The sequence below is a fragment of the Lissotriton helveticus genome, chromosome 1_1, assembly GCF_964261635.1.
Source record: "Lissotriton helveticus chromosome 1_1, aLisHel1.1, whole genome shotgun sequence".
In the NCBI taxonomy this organism is placed as follows: Eukaryota; Metazoa; Chordata; class Amphibia; order Caudata; family Salamandridae; genus Lissotriton; species Lissotriton helveticus.
The window spans coordinates 21,796,515-21,817,227 of NC_136057.1; the positions used below are offsets into that span (position 1 = coordinate 21,796,515).

The 20,713-nt window shown below is 44.8% G+C and overlaps 1 protein-coding gene across 2 annotated transcripts in view; it reads right to left on the reverse strand.

Annotated features, from left to right (window-relative positions):
- ZDHHC5 (zDHHC palmitoyltransferase 5) overlaps positions 1-17,543 on the reverse strand; it is a 363,343-nt gene extending 345,800 nt beyond the window's left edge. The window contains exon 1 of one of the 2 annotated variants that reach the window (XM_078674125.1): positions 17,413-17,543. Coding sequence is in view for 1 of the 2 variants with exons in the window: in XM_078674119.1 (XP_078530245.1) it covers positions 17,413-17,519 (107 nt within the window). In the remaining variant the exon portion in view is untranslated. The remainder of the gene's footprint in view (positions 1-17,412) is intronic. The other variant, XM_078674119.1, reaches the window with a different exon arrangement.
- Between the last annotated feature and the right edge of the window lie 3,170 nt (positions 17,544-20,713).

Sequence of the window (20,713 nt, forward strand, 5' to 3'; positions counted from 1 at the left end):
CACAGCAAAGCACAGCACAGCAAAACACAGCACAGCACAGCAAAACACAACACAGCACAGCAAAACAGCACAGCACAGCAAAACACAGCACAGCACAGCAAAACACAGCACAACACAGCACAGCAAAACACAGCAAAACACAACACAACACAACCCTCACGCCCTCACCCCCTCACCCCTCACACACCTCATCACCCTCACACACCTCCTTACCCTCACCTTCACACCCCCTCACACACACCCTCACATACCCTTACCAGCACAGCAAAACACAACACAACACAGCACAGCAAAACACAACACAGCACAGTACAGCAAAACACAACACAGCACAGCACAGCAAAACACAACACAGCAGAGCAAAGCACAGCACAGCAAAACACAGCACAGCACAGCAAAACACAGCACAGCAAAACACAGCACAGCACAGCACAGCACAACACAGCACAGGACAGCAAAACACAGCACAACACAGCACAACACAACACAGCACAACACAACACAGCACAGCACAACACAGCACAACACAACACAGCACAACACAACACAGCACAACACAGCACAACACAGCACAGCACAGCACAACACAGCACAGCAAAACACAGCACAGCACAGCACAGCAAAACACAGCACAGCACAACACAGCAAAACACAGCACAGCAAAGCACAGCACAGCAAAACACAGCACAGCATAGCAAAACACAGCACAGCAAAACACAGCACAGCACAGCAAAACACAGCACAGCAAAACACAGCACAGCAAAACACAGCACAGCACAGCAAAACACAGCACAGCAAAACACAGCAAAACACAGCACAGCAAAGCACAGCACAGCAAAACACAGCACAGCACAGCAAAGCACAGCACAGCAAAACACAGCACAGCAAAACACAGCAAAGCACAGCACAGCAAAACACAGCACAGCACAGCAAAGCACAGCACAGCAAAACACAGCACAGCAAAACACAGCACAGCAAAACACAGCACAGCACAGCAAAACACAGCACAGCAAAACACAGCACAGCAAAACACAGCACAGCAAAACACAGCACAGCAAAACACAGCACAGCAAAACACAGCACAGCAAAACACAACCAAGCACAGCACAACCAAGCACAGCACAACCAAGCACAGCACAACCAAGCACAGCATAACCAAGCACAGCATAACCAAGCACAGCATAACCAAGCACAGCATAACCAAGCACAGCATAACCAAGCACAGCATAACCAAGCACAGCATAACCAAGCACAGCATAACCAAGCACAGCATAACCAAGCATAGCATAACCAAGCATAGCATAACCAAGCATAGCGTAATAAAGCACAACAAAAAATAGCATAACACAACATAGCATAGCAAAACAAAGCATAGCATTGCAAAACACAACATAACATAGCATAACAAAGCATAGCATAAAAAACACAACAAAACATAGCATAGCATAACAAAACATAGCATAACAAAACACAACATAGCATAGCATAACAAAACACAACATAGCATAGCATAACAAAACATAGCATAGCATAACAAAACACAACATAGCATAGGATAACAAAACAAAGCATAGGATAGCAAAACAAAACATGGCATAACAAAACATGGCATAACAAAACATGGCATAACAAAACATGGCATAACAAAACATGGCATAACAAAACATGGCATAACAAAACATGGCATAACTGAACATGGCATAACTGAACATGGCATAACTGAACATAGCATAGCAAAACATATAATAGCATAGCAAAACATAGCATATCAAACACAACAAAACATAGCATAGCAAAACAAAGCATAGCATAGCAAAACAGAGCATAGCATAACAAAGCATAGCATAACAAAGCATAGCATAACAAAACATAGCATAGCAAAACACAACATAGCATAGCATAACAAAGAATAGCATAACAAACACAACAAAGCATTGCATAGAAAACAAAACAAAGCATAGGATAGCAAAAAAACATAGCATAGCATAACAAAGAATAGAATAGCATAACAAAACAAAACATATCATAGCCTAGCAAAACATAGCATACCAAACACAACAAAACATAGCATAACAAAACATAGAAAAACAAAGCATAACAAAACATAGAAAAACAAAGCATAACACACAAGCACACACACAACCACACACACACAACCACGCACACATAACCACAACCACACACACAACCACAACCACACACAACCATACACACAACTATCTATCGATCTATCGCCCTCACTCTATCTATCGGCCTCAGTCTATCTATCTAATCGCCCTCACTCTATCTGTCTATCTATCGGCCTCACTCCATCTAATCGCCCTCACTCTATCTATCTATCGCCTTCACTCTATCTTATCGCCCTCACTCTATCACCCTCACGCTATCTATCGCCCTCACTCTATCTATCGCCCTCACTCTATCTATCGCCCTCACTCTATCTATCGCCCTCACTCTATCTATCGCCCTCACTCTATCGCCCTCACTCTATCTATCGCCCTCACTCTATCTATCGCCCTCACTCTATCTATCGCCCTCACTCTATCTATCGCCCTCACTCTATCTATCGCCCTCACTCTATCGCCCTCACTCTATCGCCCTCACTCTATCTATCGCCCTCACTCTATCTATCGCCCTCACTCTATCGCCCTCACGCTATCTATCTTTCGCCCTAACTCTATCTATCTATCGCCCTCACTCTATCTAATCGCCCTCACTCTATCTATCTATCAATCTATCTATCGCCCTCACGCTATCTATCGCCCTCACTCTATCTATCGCCCTCACTCTATCTATCTTTCTATCGCCCTCATTCTATCTACTTATTTAGATACTGATCGCCATCACTCTATCTATCTGTCTAGCTATCTATCGCCCTCACTCCTATCTATCTATCTACCTATCTATCTCGCTCACTCAATCTCTCTATCGCCCTCCCTCTATCTATCTATCCCACTCACTCTATCTATCTATCCCACTCACTCTATCTATCGCATCACCACAGCATCACTAAGGGGCACAACAACATCACTATGCGCTACCACAACAACATCACTATGCGCTACCACAACAACATCACTATGCGCTACCACAGGATCATTGAATGCCACATCATCACTAGTCGCCACCACAACATCTCTCAGCCCCACCACAGCATCAATCTGTGCAACCATTTACCAACAACTGGGTCAAATATGATCTCTCAATGTTTCAAGCTTTATTACAAATGTCACAAAAAGAGGTTAGTATTTCACTTCTGTTCTTGGATTTTCGTCACAATAAAATACACTGAACATATTCTTCAGAAAAGTTATTTACAAAAGTTTAAGCTATTGCCATTATAAATTACAATAACTTTTATTTAAGTATTAATTATTAAAAAAATTCAAAGCCATTGTTATTTGTAATATCAATACATCTAAGTCACGTGAATACAACACATATTGCATTACAAATGCTATAGGTGTCACAAGTTATAACTATTGGCATTGTAAATGACAAAGCTATTATTTTTGCTATTTTCAAAACCAACACATATATAACAAATGTGTCATTTACAATACCAATAGCTCAAACTTTCCTAATGCGAGACCTTATGCATTGCAAATGCTTGGTTATATTGTGAACACGTGCGCTGGGTTAGGGTGGGATGAGGGGTGGGTAGCTGGGGTAGGGTGTTGGGGTAGGTTTAGGGGGGTTGCTAGGGTAGGGGATGGGGTGGGGGGTGCTTCTTCAAAATTTGGGCTCTTGATCATTTTACACTTTGTATATTGCCGACAGTATCCTCCTGATTGTGGAGAACTGTATCTATGCTTGCCTGAACTTTCAATAAATACGGTTGTGAAAAAAAAAAAAAAAAGAAAGAGGAGGAGAAACAGGATACAGTAGCTCTTATAGGGCTATACAGGATGTGATGTATGGACAAGTATCATGGGAAATGTAGTTTTATTTGCATACAAAACGTTTTTCATTGGCTGCTGTGAGTAGCAAATAAAAGAAAGAAGCATAATCCTCGCCTCCGTGTCCTTAATAGAATTGAAAATTCTTGGTGCGAATGCTAGCTAATTTTGTATTCCCCCGGGTGTCTAGGTTAAAAAATGTATAGGTTTGCTAGGTTTCCCACGGTGCCGGCAGAGATAGGGTTCAAAATCAACAGCTAGACACTTTGCAAAAAAAAGGGTCCGTTTTCACTTGAAAAATGTGGTGTGTCAACGTTGTGTTTTGGACCATTTCCTGTTGCGCCTACTAGGCCTACCCACACAAGTGAGGTACCATTTTTATTGGAAGTCTTTGGGGAATGCTGGGTGGGTGGAATTTTGTGGATCAACGCAGATTCCAGAACTTTCCATCACAGAAATATGAGGAAAATTGGTTTGTTTTTTTAACAGTGTTTGAGTTTGCAAGGGCTTCTGAGTAACAGAACCTGGTGAGAGCCAGACAAGTCATCCCATCCTGGATTCCCCTGGGTGTTTAGTTTTCCTAAATGTATAGGTTTGCTAGGTTTCCCTAGGTGCCGGCAGAGCTAGGGTTCAATATCTACAGTTAGGCACTTTGCAAAAAAATGGGCAGTTTTCACCGTAAAAATGTGGTATGTCAAAGTTGCGTTTTGGGCTGTTTCCTGTAGCGGGCACTAAGTCTACCCACACAAGTGAGGTACCATTTTTATCGGGAGACTTAGGGGAACACAGGATTGTAGAGCAACTGTTATTACCTATTTATTTATTTTATTTATTTTGAAAGTTTTATAGAGCGCGAACAAGATCCTTGCGGATATCAGAGCGCTTTACAATTAGTGAGGTTAATTATACAAAAGATAAATGCAGATAAATCAGGTATACGTAACATCTTGTGCAACGTAAAGCAATTGGGTAGAAAACAGGAAAGACCCGTTGATTCATGACAATGCCAAATACAATGACTAGGTTGTCGAGTTGGTCCCTGGTCATAATAAGGAATGCTGGTGAAGGGACGAATTTGATCAGAATTTCCTTAGTCTATGTTCAGGTGAATTTTGCCATGATCTTAATCGTACTGTGCCTAAAAAAATTAATGTGACCTTGTCTAATGTAACTAGTGGTCATGTAAATAACTTTGGGTTGAGCATGTAACATGTAAGAACTGCAGAAAAGGGTAAAAACAAATCATTAACACTAAAAAGGAAAAACAAATAAATACCCACTTAGTGGCTGATATTTACACCGTGAACCCAGAAATGCTGGATAAATCGCAGTTTCACGGCGAAAACTGTGTGATCTTAGGCACATATTTAATGTCACCAAAACTCCCTTCACTCCATAATTATGGATGAAAGTGTTTTCAAAGACCTGAGTTCAGGATACCGGCTGGATAACAACCTGTCTTTGATTTCATGGACCTGAATGTTGCCTGATAACAGCCCCGTCCATACACAGGTCTGACGTGGGAAGGGTCTTGCTCCTTAGTTTACTAATGTATACATGGCAACGTTTTAAGAGGCAAGAGGGAGATTTTATAAAAATAATAATAATAATAATAATATGGATTAGGATAATGTATTTTCCCTCATTAACTTGTATTGAACGGAGGCAGTTTAAGGCGGGAGAGAGCCACAGAGAGGTTTATTTTGGCTCGAGGAGCCGAGCCAGGCACCGGGCTCGAGCCAGACACCGGGTTCTGCTCTCCACGGCCCCCTCCAGGCCCCTGCAGCTCCCCGGGCCCCAGCCGGCCGTACCTATTGACTTACAATGCATTTCTGATTTCCAAATGTAAGACAATGTGCGAAAATGAAGTTACTTTGTAAAATGTCCTATAAATGACATGTATGAGTACCCACAATTTCGGAGATGTGCAAATAGCTACTGTTTCTAAACTCTCTATTTTGTTCCCATTTCAGAAAAAAAAAAAAAAAAAAAGGTGTCTTTCATACCTATTTTTCACTATTTATATTTTCCCAAACGAATTGCTATATACCCGGTACACAATGAAAAAACATTGCAAGACGCTGTTCAGTTATTGGCTCTGGGTTCCTCGGGTTCATGGTGAACCTACAAGTCCTATATATCACCACAACCAGAAGGGTCCAGCGGCTATAACGGTATATTGCTTCAAAAAAATCTGTCGGACATAGAAGACGTCACAGGTGAAAACGTTGGCCCACATTGCTGTTTTTTTAACTCCCTTTCAATTTTTCCTATTTTCAACTGTTAGTTTCTATAAGAAAACCTTGAAGGATCTACACAAAGGAACCCTGGCTGAATTTTGCCTACCTTTCAGAAATATATAGCTTTCCAGGATTCATTATTGCTTTTATACCCATTTTTAGCATTGACTGGAAGGAGGTTGAAAGCACCAAAAAATAGCAAAAATAGGCTATGTCAAAGTAAAATGCCAAAGCTGTGTAAAAAACGTTTAGTTTTCTGACAAGAGTCTGCATGTACCTGAAAGCTGGGAAGATGGTGATTGCAGCACCACAAACCCTTGTTGAAACCATTTGCAGGGTTAAGAACAGACTTTCATCTGCAGCACTTGTTTCCCCATAAAAAAAATGCTGTATTTTGGCTAATTTTTTGGTCCCTTCCACGGGAATCAAAAATTCCGGGGTACCTTTAAAATCCTCATGATGTTGGAAGAAAAGAACGCAAATTTGGCATGGATACCTTATGTGGTCAAAAAGTTACAGGGGTCAAAGCGCAAACTACCCCAAATAGCCAAAACAGGCTTAGCACTTGGGGATACCTAGCAGTGAAGCGGTTAAGGCGGAGTCTGTTCGCCGAGGAACACGAGTCTTTAATTCACCTTCTGTACCACTGACAAGCTGTAGTAAAGAGCAGAGTATCTATATCAAGCAGATCATGTTATTCAACAATCAAACACCTACAAGGAAGCAGCCAGTAGCTGTCTGAAAACAAAGGACATTTCCGACCTTTGCCGCTGTGTGAACTTTTTACAAGTCCTTTTTAAAAAGCTTTGTGACCCTGTTTTACTTCAGTTCATTTCCACTTTGTTTGTTAGACGCTTTATCTGAATAGTTTTGACAGAAACTGTAAAAATGTTTTAAAATGTTGTCATTAGCTGAATCTAACTCAAAATGCAATCTTTTAAAGGCGTTCATGAGTTTCCCCGGTAGTTGTTTTAGTGGTTTCAACTAACCCCATTAAAGCTAATTACTCTGGTTTAAACAGTGTGTGAGAAGTTGGCCTGATGTGCAGTGTTCACTATTCTAGTGATCACTATATATCAGTCCAAACAACCCTTATTGATGATTGGTTGTAAGTCAACCTTATAGACCAGCTATCCTAGTAGCATGGATACGAGCAGTCTAAGGCTAAGACTCTAGAGGGCATGTTAAGCCAGCTGTTTTTACCATCACATTACCCCTTGAACACCAAGTGAAAGGACACCACACAAGTTGTTATGAAAATAAACAGTGTATTTATTTATAACAAGACTACCCTGCTCTTTATGAGACAGGGAGCTAAGCACACAACAAAACTCTTATAAAAATACTTCAAGTCGCACAATTTACACAAATGCCCGAGGGGCACGAAAAACCATATACTCTAAAAGTGGAATGCGAATTACTAGCAGGTAAGTAACGATTCTCAGAGGCTTTAGAAACGCTAGGCCTACAATACTGAACACTCAGGTTAGGAGCAGGAGGCCTAGGGGCGCCACGTGCAGAGTGGGAACTCTCACGCGCAAGGCGGGAAAAAGCCTATGGAAGCTAGTATTCACAAAGTTAGTGTTCTCGGGCGAACCCGACTAGGTAGGTCAAAAACGAAAGTGGATCTGGACCCTTGGATAGTGAGGCTATGCTGAGGCACCGTAATGCCGAAGTTACCTAGCCCAGGGGCTGCAGCTGCATAGGTCTGAAAAGACGTCGGGATTCTCCGTTGACGAACCAGGAGCCTGAAGGAAAGGAGTTGCTGGCAGGCGACCAGTGAAGATTGTTCGGGTGATCCAAGCCTGGATCGAAGATAGATGACACCTGAAAGCAGAGGGGACCAAGTTCGTGACTACTAGCCAGTAGTCAGGTGGCACCAGGAGGACACCGGATGGTAGTCACCAAAGTGTTGGGACAAGTTGTGAAGTTGGCAAACCCCATGCCAGTCTCACAGACAAGAGTATCCATTTTGTGGATGCTAAGGCTCTGTCTGACTTTAACCGGGGTTATAGGTTACATACATGTCGTGTCCCTCTAGAAGGGTGGAATGCTAACCCCGTCGCCAGAATTGGCGAGGGGTTAGTATTCCAATTTGTATGACACCTTACTCGACATGTTTTGATAAAGCGATACCAGAGTTGGCATATAACCGCGAGGATTATAATGCACTTAAGAGTATATGGTATGCGATATCATGGAAACGGCTAAGGGATGGATCCCGAAAGCCGCAGACAGGCTCAGCTCATGCCAGAGCACTATCTCACACGATTCCAAGCACTCTGCCTTCAGGATTGTTAAGGCCTGCCATAGGAGTGACTGATAGGAGATCTGTGTGTCCATTTAGGTTTAGACATAGGAATACTATATCTAAAGCAAAGGGTGATTACACCACCTTGCCCCAGCTGTCGTGCAGCCAGTTGTGTCAGATTTGGATGGCCAGCCAGGGGTGGCATAATACATGCTGCAGCCCCTGGTAGGCCCTGGGTACACCTATGCCCTGGGTACCTAAGGTACACCGTACAGGGACTGATAAGGTGACTCAGTATCCAATTAGATATGTACCTAGGGTACATGGAATCCATTTTACAGAGAGAGCAGTAGGCCTGGGGTCCTGAATAGCAGGGCCCCAGGTCAACTAAGTCAGAAAACCAGCAAAACACCAGGCAAAAAGTTGGGGGCAACCATAGTCAGGGATCTACCTTCCTACACAGTGCCAGCCGATGAGGGCCCCTTCATGCCATACTTCCCCAACAGGTCATTCCAGGAATGAAATAAAAATCTTGGACCCACAATGTAAAAGAGAGTGGGGTGCCCCAGAAATATCTGACATGTTGCACAGAATCTCCTGGTGGCACTGGGCATCCTCAGAGCCTCGCACCCAGTCCCATGCACGGCCGACCACGGGGCAAAGACTGTGCGTGGGGATGGTGTAGTAAAGTAGGGTTAAAAAATGCCTTTACATTTTAAAAAAGTATATTGAAATTCACTGAAAAACTAAGGTTTAAATGGCGTAATAGTTGGGTGAAGAGGTCACTTACAAGATAGCGTTTTAAACAAAAAAATTAATTCACCAGTTATAGGCACTATGTGCACCACAACAGAAGAGTATAATCTATGCTGTTTCTGGCATCTGCCCTCTCTACCACCACCCCAATCCTACTGGGCCCTGTACATGAGGGCTCATTGACTGGAGAAGCAGAACTCCACTTCCCTTTGCTTCGGTCCAGGCTATACAAATAAGACAAATACATAAAGGATGTGCCTTGGGATGGTAGCAGCAGCAGAACTTCAAACATTAGCAACCTGACGTGCCAATGTGGAGCATGACCAATGGAGAAATGAACAACCACCGCAAGACAATGTGTGCTCACAAGATATGCTATTGTACCCCTCTGTCCCTCTCCGATATTACCACAACTCTGATTAGGTCGGTTTTATATTCACAACGTAAGTGATTAATCAATTCAAATGTATGCAAGGATCAACCATCAGTTTTCTATATTTTGTTTTAGCAATTATGTTCAACGTGGAAGGCATGCGCTTTCAACAAAAACATTATTTACATTAACTTGTTAAAAAAAAAGGGATGACAGCTCAACATAGCAAAAAGTACTTTAAGATTGGCATTCTACACTTTATTTTTCGCAAAAATTGGGATAAGTTGTTGCTTCTACCGTTAACATTAATAGGTTGGGTAGCCTTTATCAAAATGTCCATACTCCAACTACTGTTTTTTTGTTTACAAATAAAACTATAAAAATTAATAGAGGTTACTTTAAAGAGCTCAAATCTATGTTTAGAGAGTTTGTTTGGAGAAAGAAAACCCCCAGGGTCAAACTCTCAGTGCTACAACTTGATATCAATCAGGCTGGGTTAGCATTACCGCAAATTCATACATATTATGAAGTGGCTATTTTAGATTTAACAGCTCGTCTATTATCATCAAATGGTCTATTAGACGATTTTTTCTTGGATAAAATGGTGAAGGAATCTGGGTCGCAGACCACGACATTTCTAAAAACCTCTAAAAATCCCCAAGAGGTCTAGATATAAAACTCTACTGGAAAATTCCTTTAGACTGCGGTTCTTTTTTTAGGCAAGCTGTTTCTTCTGGGTTCCACCATCTGAAATTAGGTGAATGTAAAAGCTTGGGTCTCCAAATTCATTTTAGTCATCTTAGAAATTGGAAGGAATGTGGTCTAGAAGAGCTGGGGCGCTATTTAATTCAGAAAAGAGTAATTATCTGGCAAGAGGTTCAGGATAGATGTGGCGGCCGGAGTAAGCCTGTTTTATTTTTATATTTAAAGATCATATATTTTTTTAATAGATACAATCTTTCAACTAAATCTATTTGGAGCCAAAGTTAGAGGGGTGGGCAACTGGTTCCGTCTTTTGTGCACTTTTGTGCGTCTTGTTTGGTCGAGAAATTTTTAGGAAGAGTAACCCGGGAAACTCAATGTAGCTTTTCTAGTAAAGAGTGGCAGGCCATATCTCTGTTAGGGAGGGAGGCGTTAAGAGCTGCCAATTTTAAAAGAATGGCCTTTCTGCTCCTGTTGATGGCAAACTATACTCCCAAAGCCCTCCACAAGAAATATCCAGAAGTAGAGAATAGATGTTTTTGATGCCAGGCAGAAGGGGAAGGGGCTTGGTTAAATACATTCTTTACTTGTCCAAGGTTAGGGTTATTCTGGGGCAGGATTCTTTCGGCCAGAAGCGGATGGATCCAGAGATCTCCCTCTTCAGTATTACGAGATCTGGGACAAACTTAAGAAAAGAAGGAGACTTTTCTAGCTATTTCCTCCCTGATTGCTCGCTCCCTAATTCGTCAAAATTGGAGGTCGGCGGAAGCACCCTCAGGTGCAAGATGGCTAAACAAGATGAAATGAACCAGGACATTTGAAGAACCATATGCAAGGCGGGTGGGCGCTATAAAAAAAGTTCACTGCGACTTAGAATTACTTAGCCAATCTTGAAATTATGACGGTACAGAAGCTCTTATAACTATAGCACTTTAACACTTTAGCAAGCCAGAACTGTATATGCGTAAAAAGTTGGGATATTAACTTAAGCACATTTGGAAAATGGATACTCTGCCAGTTTATTGCTGCAATTTACTTATTCTGCACTTTTTCTGCAGTGGCTTAATGTATGATCGGTATATGTTGATTAAATGTGGTATTTAAAACTCCCTATTAAAAAATGTGTATTCTGTCATGTGATGGTAGTTATATGCTTTTCTGCATCTACTTTGCATTTTCATGGTAATGGTTTTATCCAGGATTTGTATGTTTTTATCAAATGCGGTTTTTAAACTCCCTGTAAATTGTATTAATGTAATGTCCTTCTTGCTATGCTCAATAAAAAATCTAACTTAAAAAAAATTCTCTTTCTTGAAAACCGCTGCCACCTCACTGCAACATACACTCCTCACTTGAGTACACAACATTTCTGACACTTTTCACAACAGACAACAGCTTTAAATTAAGTGTTAAAAATTCCAAAGGACATGCCTCATTTCAAGGCCGGGCTGAGCCCAAAGCAGAAGCAACGGTCGCCTCTTTTTTACTAACTTCACTCAGGAAAGAGTAACACAGGAACCTGCATCTCTAGGCTTACATGCAACGTTGTGGCACTGCAAATAAGGTCTATTCACAAAACTTGTTTAGAGATAGCTTTAGACATGCAAGCTCAACTGAAAATGCGTAAAATGTAAACTGCATTCAGAATCGAGACCCAAAATATTTGTGTCACCATAAACTTACCATGGTGGGTTGTAGCCACAGGACTAGGAGAAAAAGAGGAATGTTTCTCTAAGCAGGAGTGAGCGAGTACAAAATCCAAAGTTTGTGGGAATTCACAAAGAGTGTGAATGTTGTTTCATTAGTCTTTGGACATACACTTGGCTGTATTTCGCAAACAGCAGGACGACATGTTGCAACAACTGTACTAGTAGCATTACGAAAAATGCCAAACACCAGCATCTCAAAAAAGCAGGCCTCATGGCATCAAGAGAAACTGAAACACCATTCAAGCTTGATACAGGATGTAAAAACTTGTTGATTCCAACATACACGGAGGACTTCAAAAGCACTGGACAAAGGTCAGATTTGCCAAAGTATGCAATCAACGCAATTATATTTGTAAACGATAATAAGCCTGAAACCAAACTCACATATAGACTAATTTTGACAATGAATTGTTAAATGCAGTCACCATCATTTTTCTAACTATGCTTTGTTGGTCAACTCCCCCACACATTTCTAATTATTTTTAGCCTGTTATTAAACAATTCAAATCTGGCTAGCCCTTCATCCACAGGCTCTTCATCTTGCTGAAGGTGTTGTACCTTCACAGGCATTGCCTCCGTACTCAATCCAATAATCAGTCCGAAAAATTACAGGCTAAGCAAAATAAATTGGAGAAAAAAAATGCTACCACCTCTACAGTAGAGTTGATTTCCTGATCATCAGTCCTTGATGCAGCACTGGTTAATCAGCATGATTCTCTTCCTTCTGTACTCAAGATGGGTTGTGTGAGAAAATGTCACAATAAAGACAACCCCTGAAATAATTCAAGCTACGTTAACTTAACAGCGTTCCTGTGTACTTAAGACAGGCGACATTTCTATTAAAAGTGGCCAAAGGCATAAATAGTGCAGTGCTCTGAAGAATTCTGCAACGATACATAACATATTAATGCGACTACAGTTTTCTTCTTCATCCAGAATGCCCCTCTCTACAATGGTACTTATCACAGCCTGTCTGAGACAACTGGTTCAGCAGGAACATCCAAGAAAGAGTTAAACATTGCATATTCAAAACATTTTATGAAATAAGTACAAATACATACTCTAAATACAAGCATCTAACAGGACGATCCAGTCGTGTTTGTGTTTCAATTCTGATACTGGCAATGCTGCCAAAAGATGTGTAAAATGTGAAATGTATGGACGTGTGTTTTGGTATTTCTAATGCGCATACCTGGCTGTAGCAAAAGCAAAGCTACAGTGGGGCGCAGTTTAAGGAGGTAGAGCCAGGGCAAAAGGTGAGAAGTCCGCTTATCTACAATACTGTTCCTTGAAGGTATGAGTTTTTATTTCTTCCCGAATTTAATTAGGGTTAGTGCTATTCTGATGTCAGAAAAGATGCTGTACCAAATCAGGAGATGTTAATGTTATTTGTATTTATAAAGCGCAAACTGACACCCGAAAGTGTCCTGGCGCTATGAGAAGACCTCCAATGAGCTGAGCATGGGAACATCCAGTTAACTAGAGAAAAGCTACGTTTTTAGAACTTTTCTGAAAGGCAAGAGGTTAGGAATGTTTCTGATGTTTAGCGGTAGCGAGTTCCATGCTTTTGCTGCATTAAAAGTAAAACTCCTTCCGCCCCAGCAAGCTTTTTTATACGAGGGATCATGGCAAGTTTTTGATCAGCTGATCGTAGTACTCTCTTAGGCACGTACCAGCTGGGGCGATGTAGCAAAAATTCTGGTCCAATGCCATGGAGAGCCTTAAAAACTAGGCATAAGGACTTGAATTGGGAACGTTTACTAAAAGTAGGCCAGTACAGTTCTTTTATTATGGATGAGATGGATTTATGTTTTGGTGTGGCTGTTATGAGTCGAGCTGTCGCATTTTGCAGCATCTGTAGCTTTTTCATCGACCCTTTATGGACCGTTAGATAAAGACTATTACAATAGTCTACTTTAGACACTATGAGGGCAGAGACCACTATTTGTTGTGCTTCCTTAGGCAGCAGGGGCAGGATTTAAGCATGTACGAGGTAGTGGAGACCACGTGGTTGATTTGGTCCCTAAAACTCAGTTTATCGTCAGTGAGAATTCCCAGATTTTTGACCTTTTTGATTGGCACTGGCAAAGGTCCCATCTCATCTGGACAGCAGCTAGGGGTCCAGAAGGTGGGGTCATTTCCAAAGAGAACCACCTCCGTTTCACCACAATTAAGCTTCAGGCAGTTCTGAAACATCCAATCTCCCACCGCTTTCCTACACTCCTGCAACCTGGTCGCAATTTCATGTATGTTCTCTGGCAGTAAGGATACCACAATTTGGGTGTCATCAGCATCATCTATCTACCTCTTGTGTCTGGAGGGGAGATGTGTCATCTACCACTTGTGTGTGGAGGGGAGGTGTTGTGTCATCTACCACTTGTGTCTGGAGGGGATGGTGTTGTGTCATCTACCTCTTGTTTCTGGTGGGGGGTGTTGTGTCATCTACCTCTTGTTTCTGGTGGGGGGGTGTTGTGTCATCCACCTCTTGTTTCTGGAGGGGAGGTGTTGTGTCATCTACCTCTTGTTTCTGGAGGGTTCTGGAGGGGAGGTGTGTCATCTACCTCTTGTTTCTGGAGGGGATGGTGTTGTGTCATCCACCTCTTGCTTCTGGAGGGGAGGTGTTGTGTCATCCACCTCATGCTTCTGGAGGGGAGGTGTGTCATCTACCTCTTGTTTCTGGAGGGGATGGTGGTGTGTCATCCACCTCTTGTTTCTGGAGGGATGGTGGTGTGTCATCCACCTCTTGTCTCTGGAGGGGAGGTGTTGTGTCATCCACCTCTTGCTTCTGGAGGGGAGGTGTTGTGTCACCCACCTCTTGTCTCTGGAGGGGAGGTGTTGTGTCACCCACCTCTTGTCTCTGGAGGGGAGGTGTGTCATCTACCTCTTGTTTCTGGAGGGGAGGTGTTGTGTCACCCACCTCTTGTTTCTGGAGGGGAGGTGTGTCATCTACCTCTTGTTTCTGGAGGGGAGGTGTTGTGTCACCCACCTCTTGTTTCTGGTGGGGAGGTGTTGTGTCATCCACCTCTTGTTTCTGGAGGGGAGGTGTTGTGTCATCTACCTCTTGTTTCTGGTGGGGAGGTGTTGTGTCACCCACCTCTTGTTTCTGGAGGGGAGGTGTTGTGTCATCTACCTCTTGTTTCTGGAGGGGATGGTGGTGTGTCATCCACCTCTTGTTTATGGAGGGGAGGTGTTGTGTCATCCACCTCTTGTCTCTGGAGTGGAGGTGTTGTGTCACCCACCTCTTGTTTCTGGAGGGGATGGTGGTGTGTCATCCACCTCTTGTTTCTGGAGGGGATGGTGGTGTGTCATCCACCTCTTGTTTATGGAGGGGAGGTGTTGTGTCATCCACCTCTTGTTTCTGGAGGGGAGGTGTTGTGTCGTCTACCTCTTGTTTCTGGTGGGGAGGTGTTGTGTCACCCACCTCTTGTCTCTGGAGGGGAGGTGTTGTGTCATCTACCTCTTGTTTCTGGTGGGGAGGTGTTGTGTCACCCACCTCTTGTTTATGGAGGGGAGGTGTTGTGTCATCCACCTCTTGTTTCTGGAGGGGAGGTGTTGTGTCATCTACCTCTTGTTTCTGGTGGGGAGGTGTTGTGTCACCCACCTCTTGTTTCTGGTGGGGAGGTGTTGTGTCATCCACCTCTTGTTTATGGAGGGGAGGTGTTGTGTCATCTACCTCTTGTTTCTGGAGGGGAGGTGTTGTGTCACCCACCTCTTGTTTCTGGTGGGGAGGTGTTGTGTCATCCACCTCTTGTCTCTAGAGGGGAGGTGTTGTGTCATCTACCTCTTGTTTCTGGTGGGGAGGTGTTGTGTCACCCACCTCTTGTTTCTGGAGGGGAGGTGTTGTGTCACCCACCTCTTGTTTCTGGTGGGGAGGTGTTGTGTCATCCACCTCTTGTCTCTAGAGGGGAGGTGTTGTGTCATCTACCTCTTGTTTCTGGAGGGGAGGTGTGTCATCTACCTCTTGTTTCTGGAGGGGAGGTGTTGTGTCACCCACCTCTTGTTTCTGGAGGGGAGGTGTTGTGTCATCTACCTCTTGTTTCTGGTGGGGAGGTGTTGTGTCACCCACCTCTTGTTTCTGGAGGGGAGGTGTTGTGTCACCCACCTCTTGTTTCTGGTGGGGATGTGTTGTGTCATCCACCTCTTGTCTCTAGAGGGGAGGTGTTGTGTCATCTACCTCTTGTTTCTGGAGGGGAGGTGTGTCATCTACCTCTTGTTTCTGGAGGGGAGGTGTTGTGTCATCTACCTCTTGTTTCTGGAGGGGAGGTGTTGTGTCACCCACCTCTTGTTTCTGGTGGGGAGGTGTTGTGTCATCCACCTCTTGTCTCTAGAGGGGAGGTGTTGTGTCATCTACCTCTTGTTTCTGGTGGGGAGGTGTTGTGTCACCCACCTCTTGTTTCTGGAGGGGAGGTGTTGTGTCACCCACCTCTTGTTTCTGGTGGGGAGGTGTTGTGTCACCCACCTCTTGTCTCTAGAGGGGAGGTGTTGTGTCATCTACCTCTTGTCTCTAGAGGGGAGGTGTTGTGTCATCTACCTCTTGTTTCTGGAGGGGAGGTGTGTCATCTACCTCTTGTTTCTGGTGGGGAGGTGTTGTGTCACCCACCTCTTGTTTCTGGAGGGGAGGTGTTGTGTCATCTACCTCTTGTTTCTGGAGGGGATGGTGGTGTGTCATCCACCTCTTGTTTATGGAGGGGAGGTGTTGTGTCATCCACCTCTTGTCTCTGGAGTGGAGGTGTTGTGTCACCCACCTCTTGTTTATGGAGGGGATGGTGGTGTGTCACCCACCTCTTGTTTATGGAGGGGAGGTGTTGTGTCATCTACCTCTTGTCTCTAGAGGGGAGGTGTTGTGTCACCCACCCCTTGGGTCTGGAGGGGAGGTGTTGTGTCATCCACCTCTTGTCTCTAGAGGGGAGGTGTTGTGTCACCCACCCCTTGGGTCTGGAGGGGAGGTGTTGTGTCATCCACCTCTTGTCTCTAGAGGGGAGGTGTTGTGTCACCCACCCCTTGGGTCTGGAGGGGAGGTGTTGTGTCACCCACCTCTTGTCTCTAGAGGGGAGGTGTTGTGTCACCCACCCCTTGGGTCTGGAGGGGAGGTGTTGTGTCACCCCCCCCTCTTGCTCCAGGCCGGGTGTCCCCTCAGAGGAGTGCCCCTGCCTGGAGTGGGGCTGGGACCCTCTGCCCTGAGCAGGGGCTGCAGCTCCTCGTCTGCTCTCTGGGGCCTCTTGACACTTGGAGCCAGCGGGGTGCCTGGCCCCTGTCTGACCCCATCACCCCCCTCCTCCGCCCCTGGCCTCGGCGGTCACGGTGACCGGGAGAGGCCGGTCCAGCCCCCCCCCGGGTCTGGCAGGGGCAGAGGGTGGGTGTCACACCGGCCCCTCTCCCTGGGCCCCCGGAGGGGACGCGTCAGCCGTCCCGCCGCCCCCCGGGGGCTCCCAGGCCTGCCCCCGCCCCCTCCAGACTGACCCCACCCCGAGGGGTCTCTCACCTCCAGCCGGCGGCTCCCCGGGGCCTCCGCCTCCTCCTCCTGGGCCTCCACCGGTGTCTGCGCGCGCACCCTGCGTCGACCCACGCACCTGACGTCACCGCGCGCATGCGCCGCCAACCGCCGTGCCGTGGAACGCGCACGGCGCTCCGGGCCGGAGGTCCCGCCCCGCAGGTGTGCCAGTACCCGCCCCTCCGGCTGACACCACGCCCACAACTCGGCTGGCACTTCCGCACCGCCCACAGTCCTTCCAGGAGCCCTCAGCTGAAGCCCCGCCCTTACTGCTCAGGCCACGCCCACAACGCAGCTGGTACTTCCGCATCGCCCATAGGGGTTTTCAGGAGAAGCGTTCAGCTGAAGCCCCGCCCTACTGCTCAGGCCGCGCCTACAAGGCGTGTAGTGTTTAGGCCACGCCCTTAAAGACCCTTCAAACCGTGCTTAGGCCACGCCCCCAGGAAGGGGCAAAGTATGTATTTAGGCCCCGCCCACACAGGTGCTACAGACCTTTTAATTCTCTAGCAAGCCTTTTCTCTTTTATTATTATTTGGTTTTAAATCTGACATTATTTAATATAACCTGGTGCTGCTATTCTACTGCTTGGGCGTTTTTCGTCCAGAGCCACGCCCACAATTCAGGACACTCGGAAGCTCCGCCCCTAGACAGGTTAGATACCCGCCCTTCCGGATGTTCAAAGCTGCGGGCAGCATTTAGCCACGCCCTGTGGAAGCAGCTGTCCTTGTACATCATCCGGAATGCAAACCACGCCCCTTAGAGCCCCCCCTAATTGCCCCGCCCCTCGGCCTGACCCCGGGCGCCATCTTTGGTTCATGTTTGCAAATAAGGGCGAGCGCGTGACGCATTTACCTGCGCGGTGACGTCAGGGGGCGGGCACGCTGCCGCAGATTGACAGGTCTGCTCCCAGAGCCTCTTCAACCACAGAAGGCCACTTTAACAGATTATCAACTAACAATTAACAATTTAACAGCACAATGAGGCGAGGATTATGCAGTTCTTTCTTCACTTTATTTTCACAGCAGTAGTAAAAGAACTTTAAACAAAAACAGTAAAACATTACAGACTACACATCCATACATGCCAACATTTCAACTTCGATAAGAGGGAGAAATATTCGCGGGCGGAAAGACATGAATAACGCGTAACACGAAACAGGTCAGGCGTAACACAAAATAGATTGGAGGCACTGGTGGCTGGTGGCATTTGAAAGTTGTGGGCTGTAAACATCTGTGGGAGTGCACTGCAGCGAGCGAGCACAGCTTGCGAGCCTGAATAACTTAAGGAGGATTCGGGGGTTCACCCCTGAGAAAATTTTGAAAAAAAGAGTGGGTAAATGGTGCATTTTCAAGCAAATTTGAGAAGCAAAATGTTGATAAAGCAATTGTGAAAGTGCAGTGTACATTAATAAAGGGATGTCAAAAAACAACATGTAGATAGAAATGTTTCTGAAGCTAGGCCCTGCCAGTGCCACGCACCTCTGACCACTATGCACTCTGCGTGCCAGAAGGGCCTAGCGTCAGAAATATTACTATTGTCAGGTTTTTGAAGCTAGGCCCAGTGCTGGCACTCAGTGTGTATGCTTCTCAGAGGTGCGTCACGCGTGGCAGGGCCTGTAGCTTCAGAGTGAGAAACATTTTCTGCACCAGTCTATGTTCTCACTCTATAAACACTAACACTCTTTAAAGTGCAGAGTCACTCTGCACTTCAAAGAGTGTTAGTGTTTAGAGTGGGAACGCGACCCAAAGGTAATTCAGAACTGCTTTGGATGAAGGCGCACATTTGCTTTGTGTGACTCCTCCAATTGTTCCAATTGCCTCTGACGGTCACTGATAACATTTACGTTTGGGCCATAGAGACTACGAATGTTGAAACTATAAACAATAGGCAATTTCCGAGTTTCAGAATAATACTATTGTAGTACTACATCTCTAAAAACTTAGTGCTATTTTCCAAAATCCACACTGTAGATTTTCACCTCAATCTGCTGCATTTCTCGGAGGGCTCCTACCACTACAAGCAGAACTCAGGTACACGTAGACCTACTACTTTGTAGTATGTGTAGGAGTAGCCAGGGCGGGGGTGTGTCAGAAAAATAAACAATACCTACTACAAAGTGGGAGAAAAGAAGGGAAAAGTACAAAAAGTAAGGGGGAATAAGGAGGGCATGAATACGTATAACCACTATTACAAAAGTGTAAGGCAGACCCAGTGCTCATAAGTTACACCTACAGCTATTCAAGCAGTACAACTGCCCAGACAGGCTCAAATCTACTCCAGCCAAGCCTTGGAGTAAGCCACTCACATGCACTGCAAGAGAATCACTCTGAAAACCAATGCAGACACCTTGAATTGTACGGAGACCGCGGTTGTGTTCGCACACTGCACACGCTCTCCGTGGGATCCCTATCTACTTACCTTGGGTGGTTTCTTGGGTCCCCAGCAATTCTAAGTCCTCTTGACTGTGTGTCAACTTGAGTTGTGATTCTTATACCACTTTCTTCATATTTATAATATAGGGTAGGTGTAATACACATCTGGCTCTGTGTCTTCTGTCATCAAAATTAGTGAATGTTCATAATCCCACACAGAGATACCCGACGAAGAAGGGTGCATAAGGAATGGCTACAGAATCACATTACTGGATGCTGTTAAGCAGAAGGCGGAAGTTATCGAAATACCGATGAATCACTGAAGCTATACATGAAGACATTTTGCTCGATCAGAGAAGTTGGGATTAATCTACAACTTTTCCAGGTTCATGCTGTGCAATTCAGCTACCAGATGGGTACAATCTTTAACATCAAAGGTTAATGCTTTGTCCTTAATTCTTGAAAGGGGAGATTGTGCAACAGGCAATCAGCATTTTATTTTTAGCAGCCGCACAATAGATAGTGCTAGTGCACCAAAATCGGTCTCAAACTTCTATTTTTGGTTTGTGCTGTGTAAAACTGCCAAAAATAACATGTTGATATATGTCTCAGAATATAATATCCCCCTCCAAGAATTAAGGACAAAGCAATGATCCCCGATTTTCTAGTTGCTCACTGTGCATTTCAGCCAGCCAGTAGATGGGTACCTGCCTCTGATATTAAAGGATAATGCTTTCTTAGAGAGGAGAACCAGCAAATTAACAGGGAGAGTTGAGCCAGAGAGCTGAGCCAGGAGTGTGGCTTGGCTTTTAGGGCACGTGCACGAGCTGAGCAGTGAGAATGTTTGCTATGTACATCATACAACAAACTTCATGTAAAATATGACTAAATATCTTTAAAATTCAAGAAAGTGAATTTCT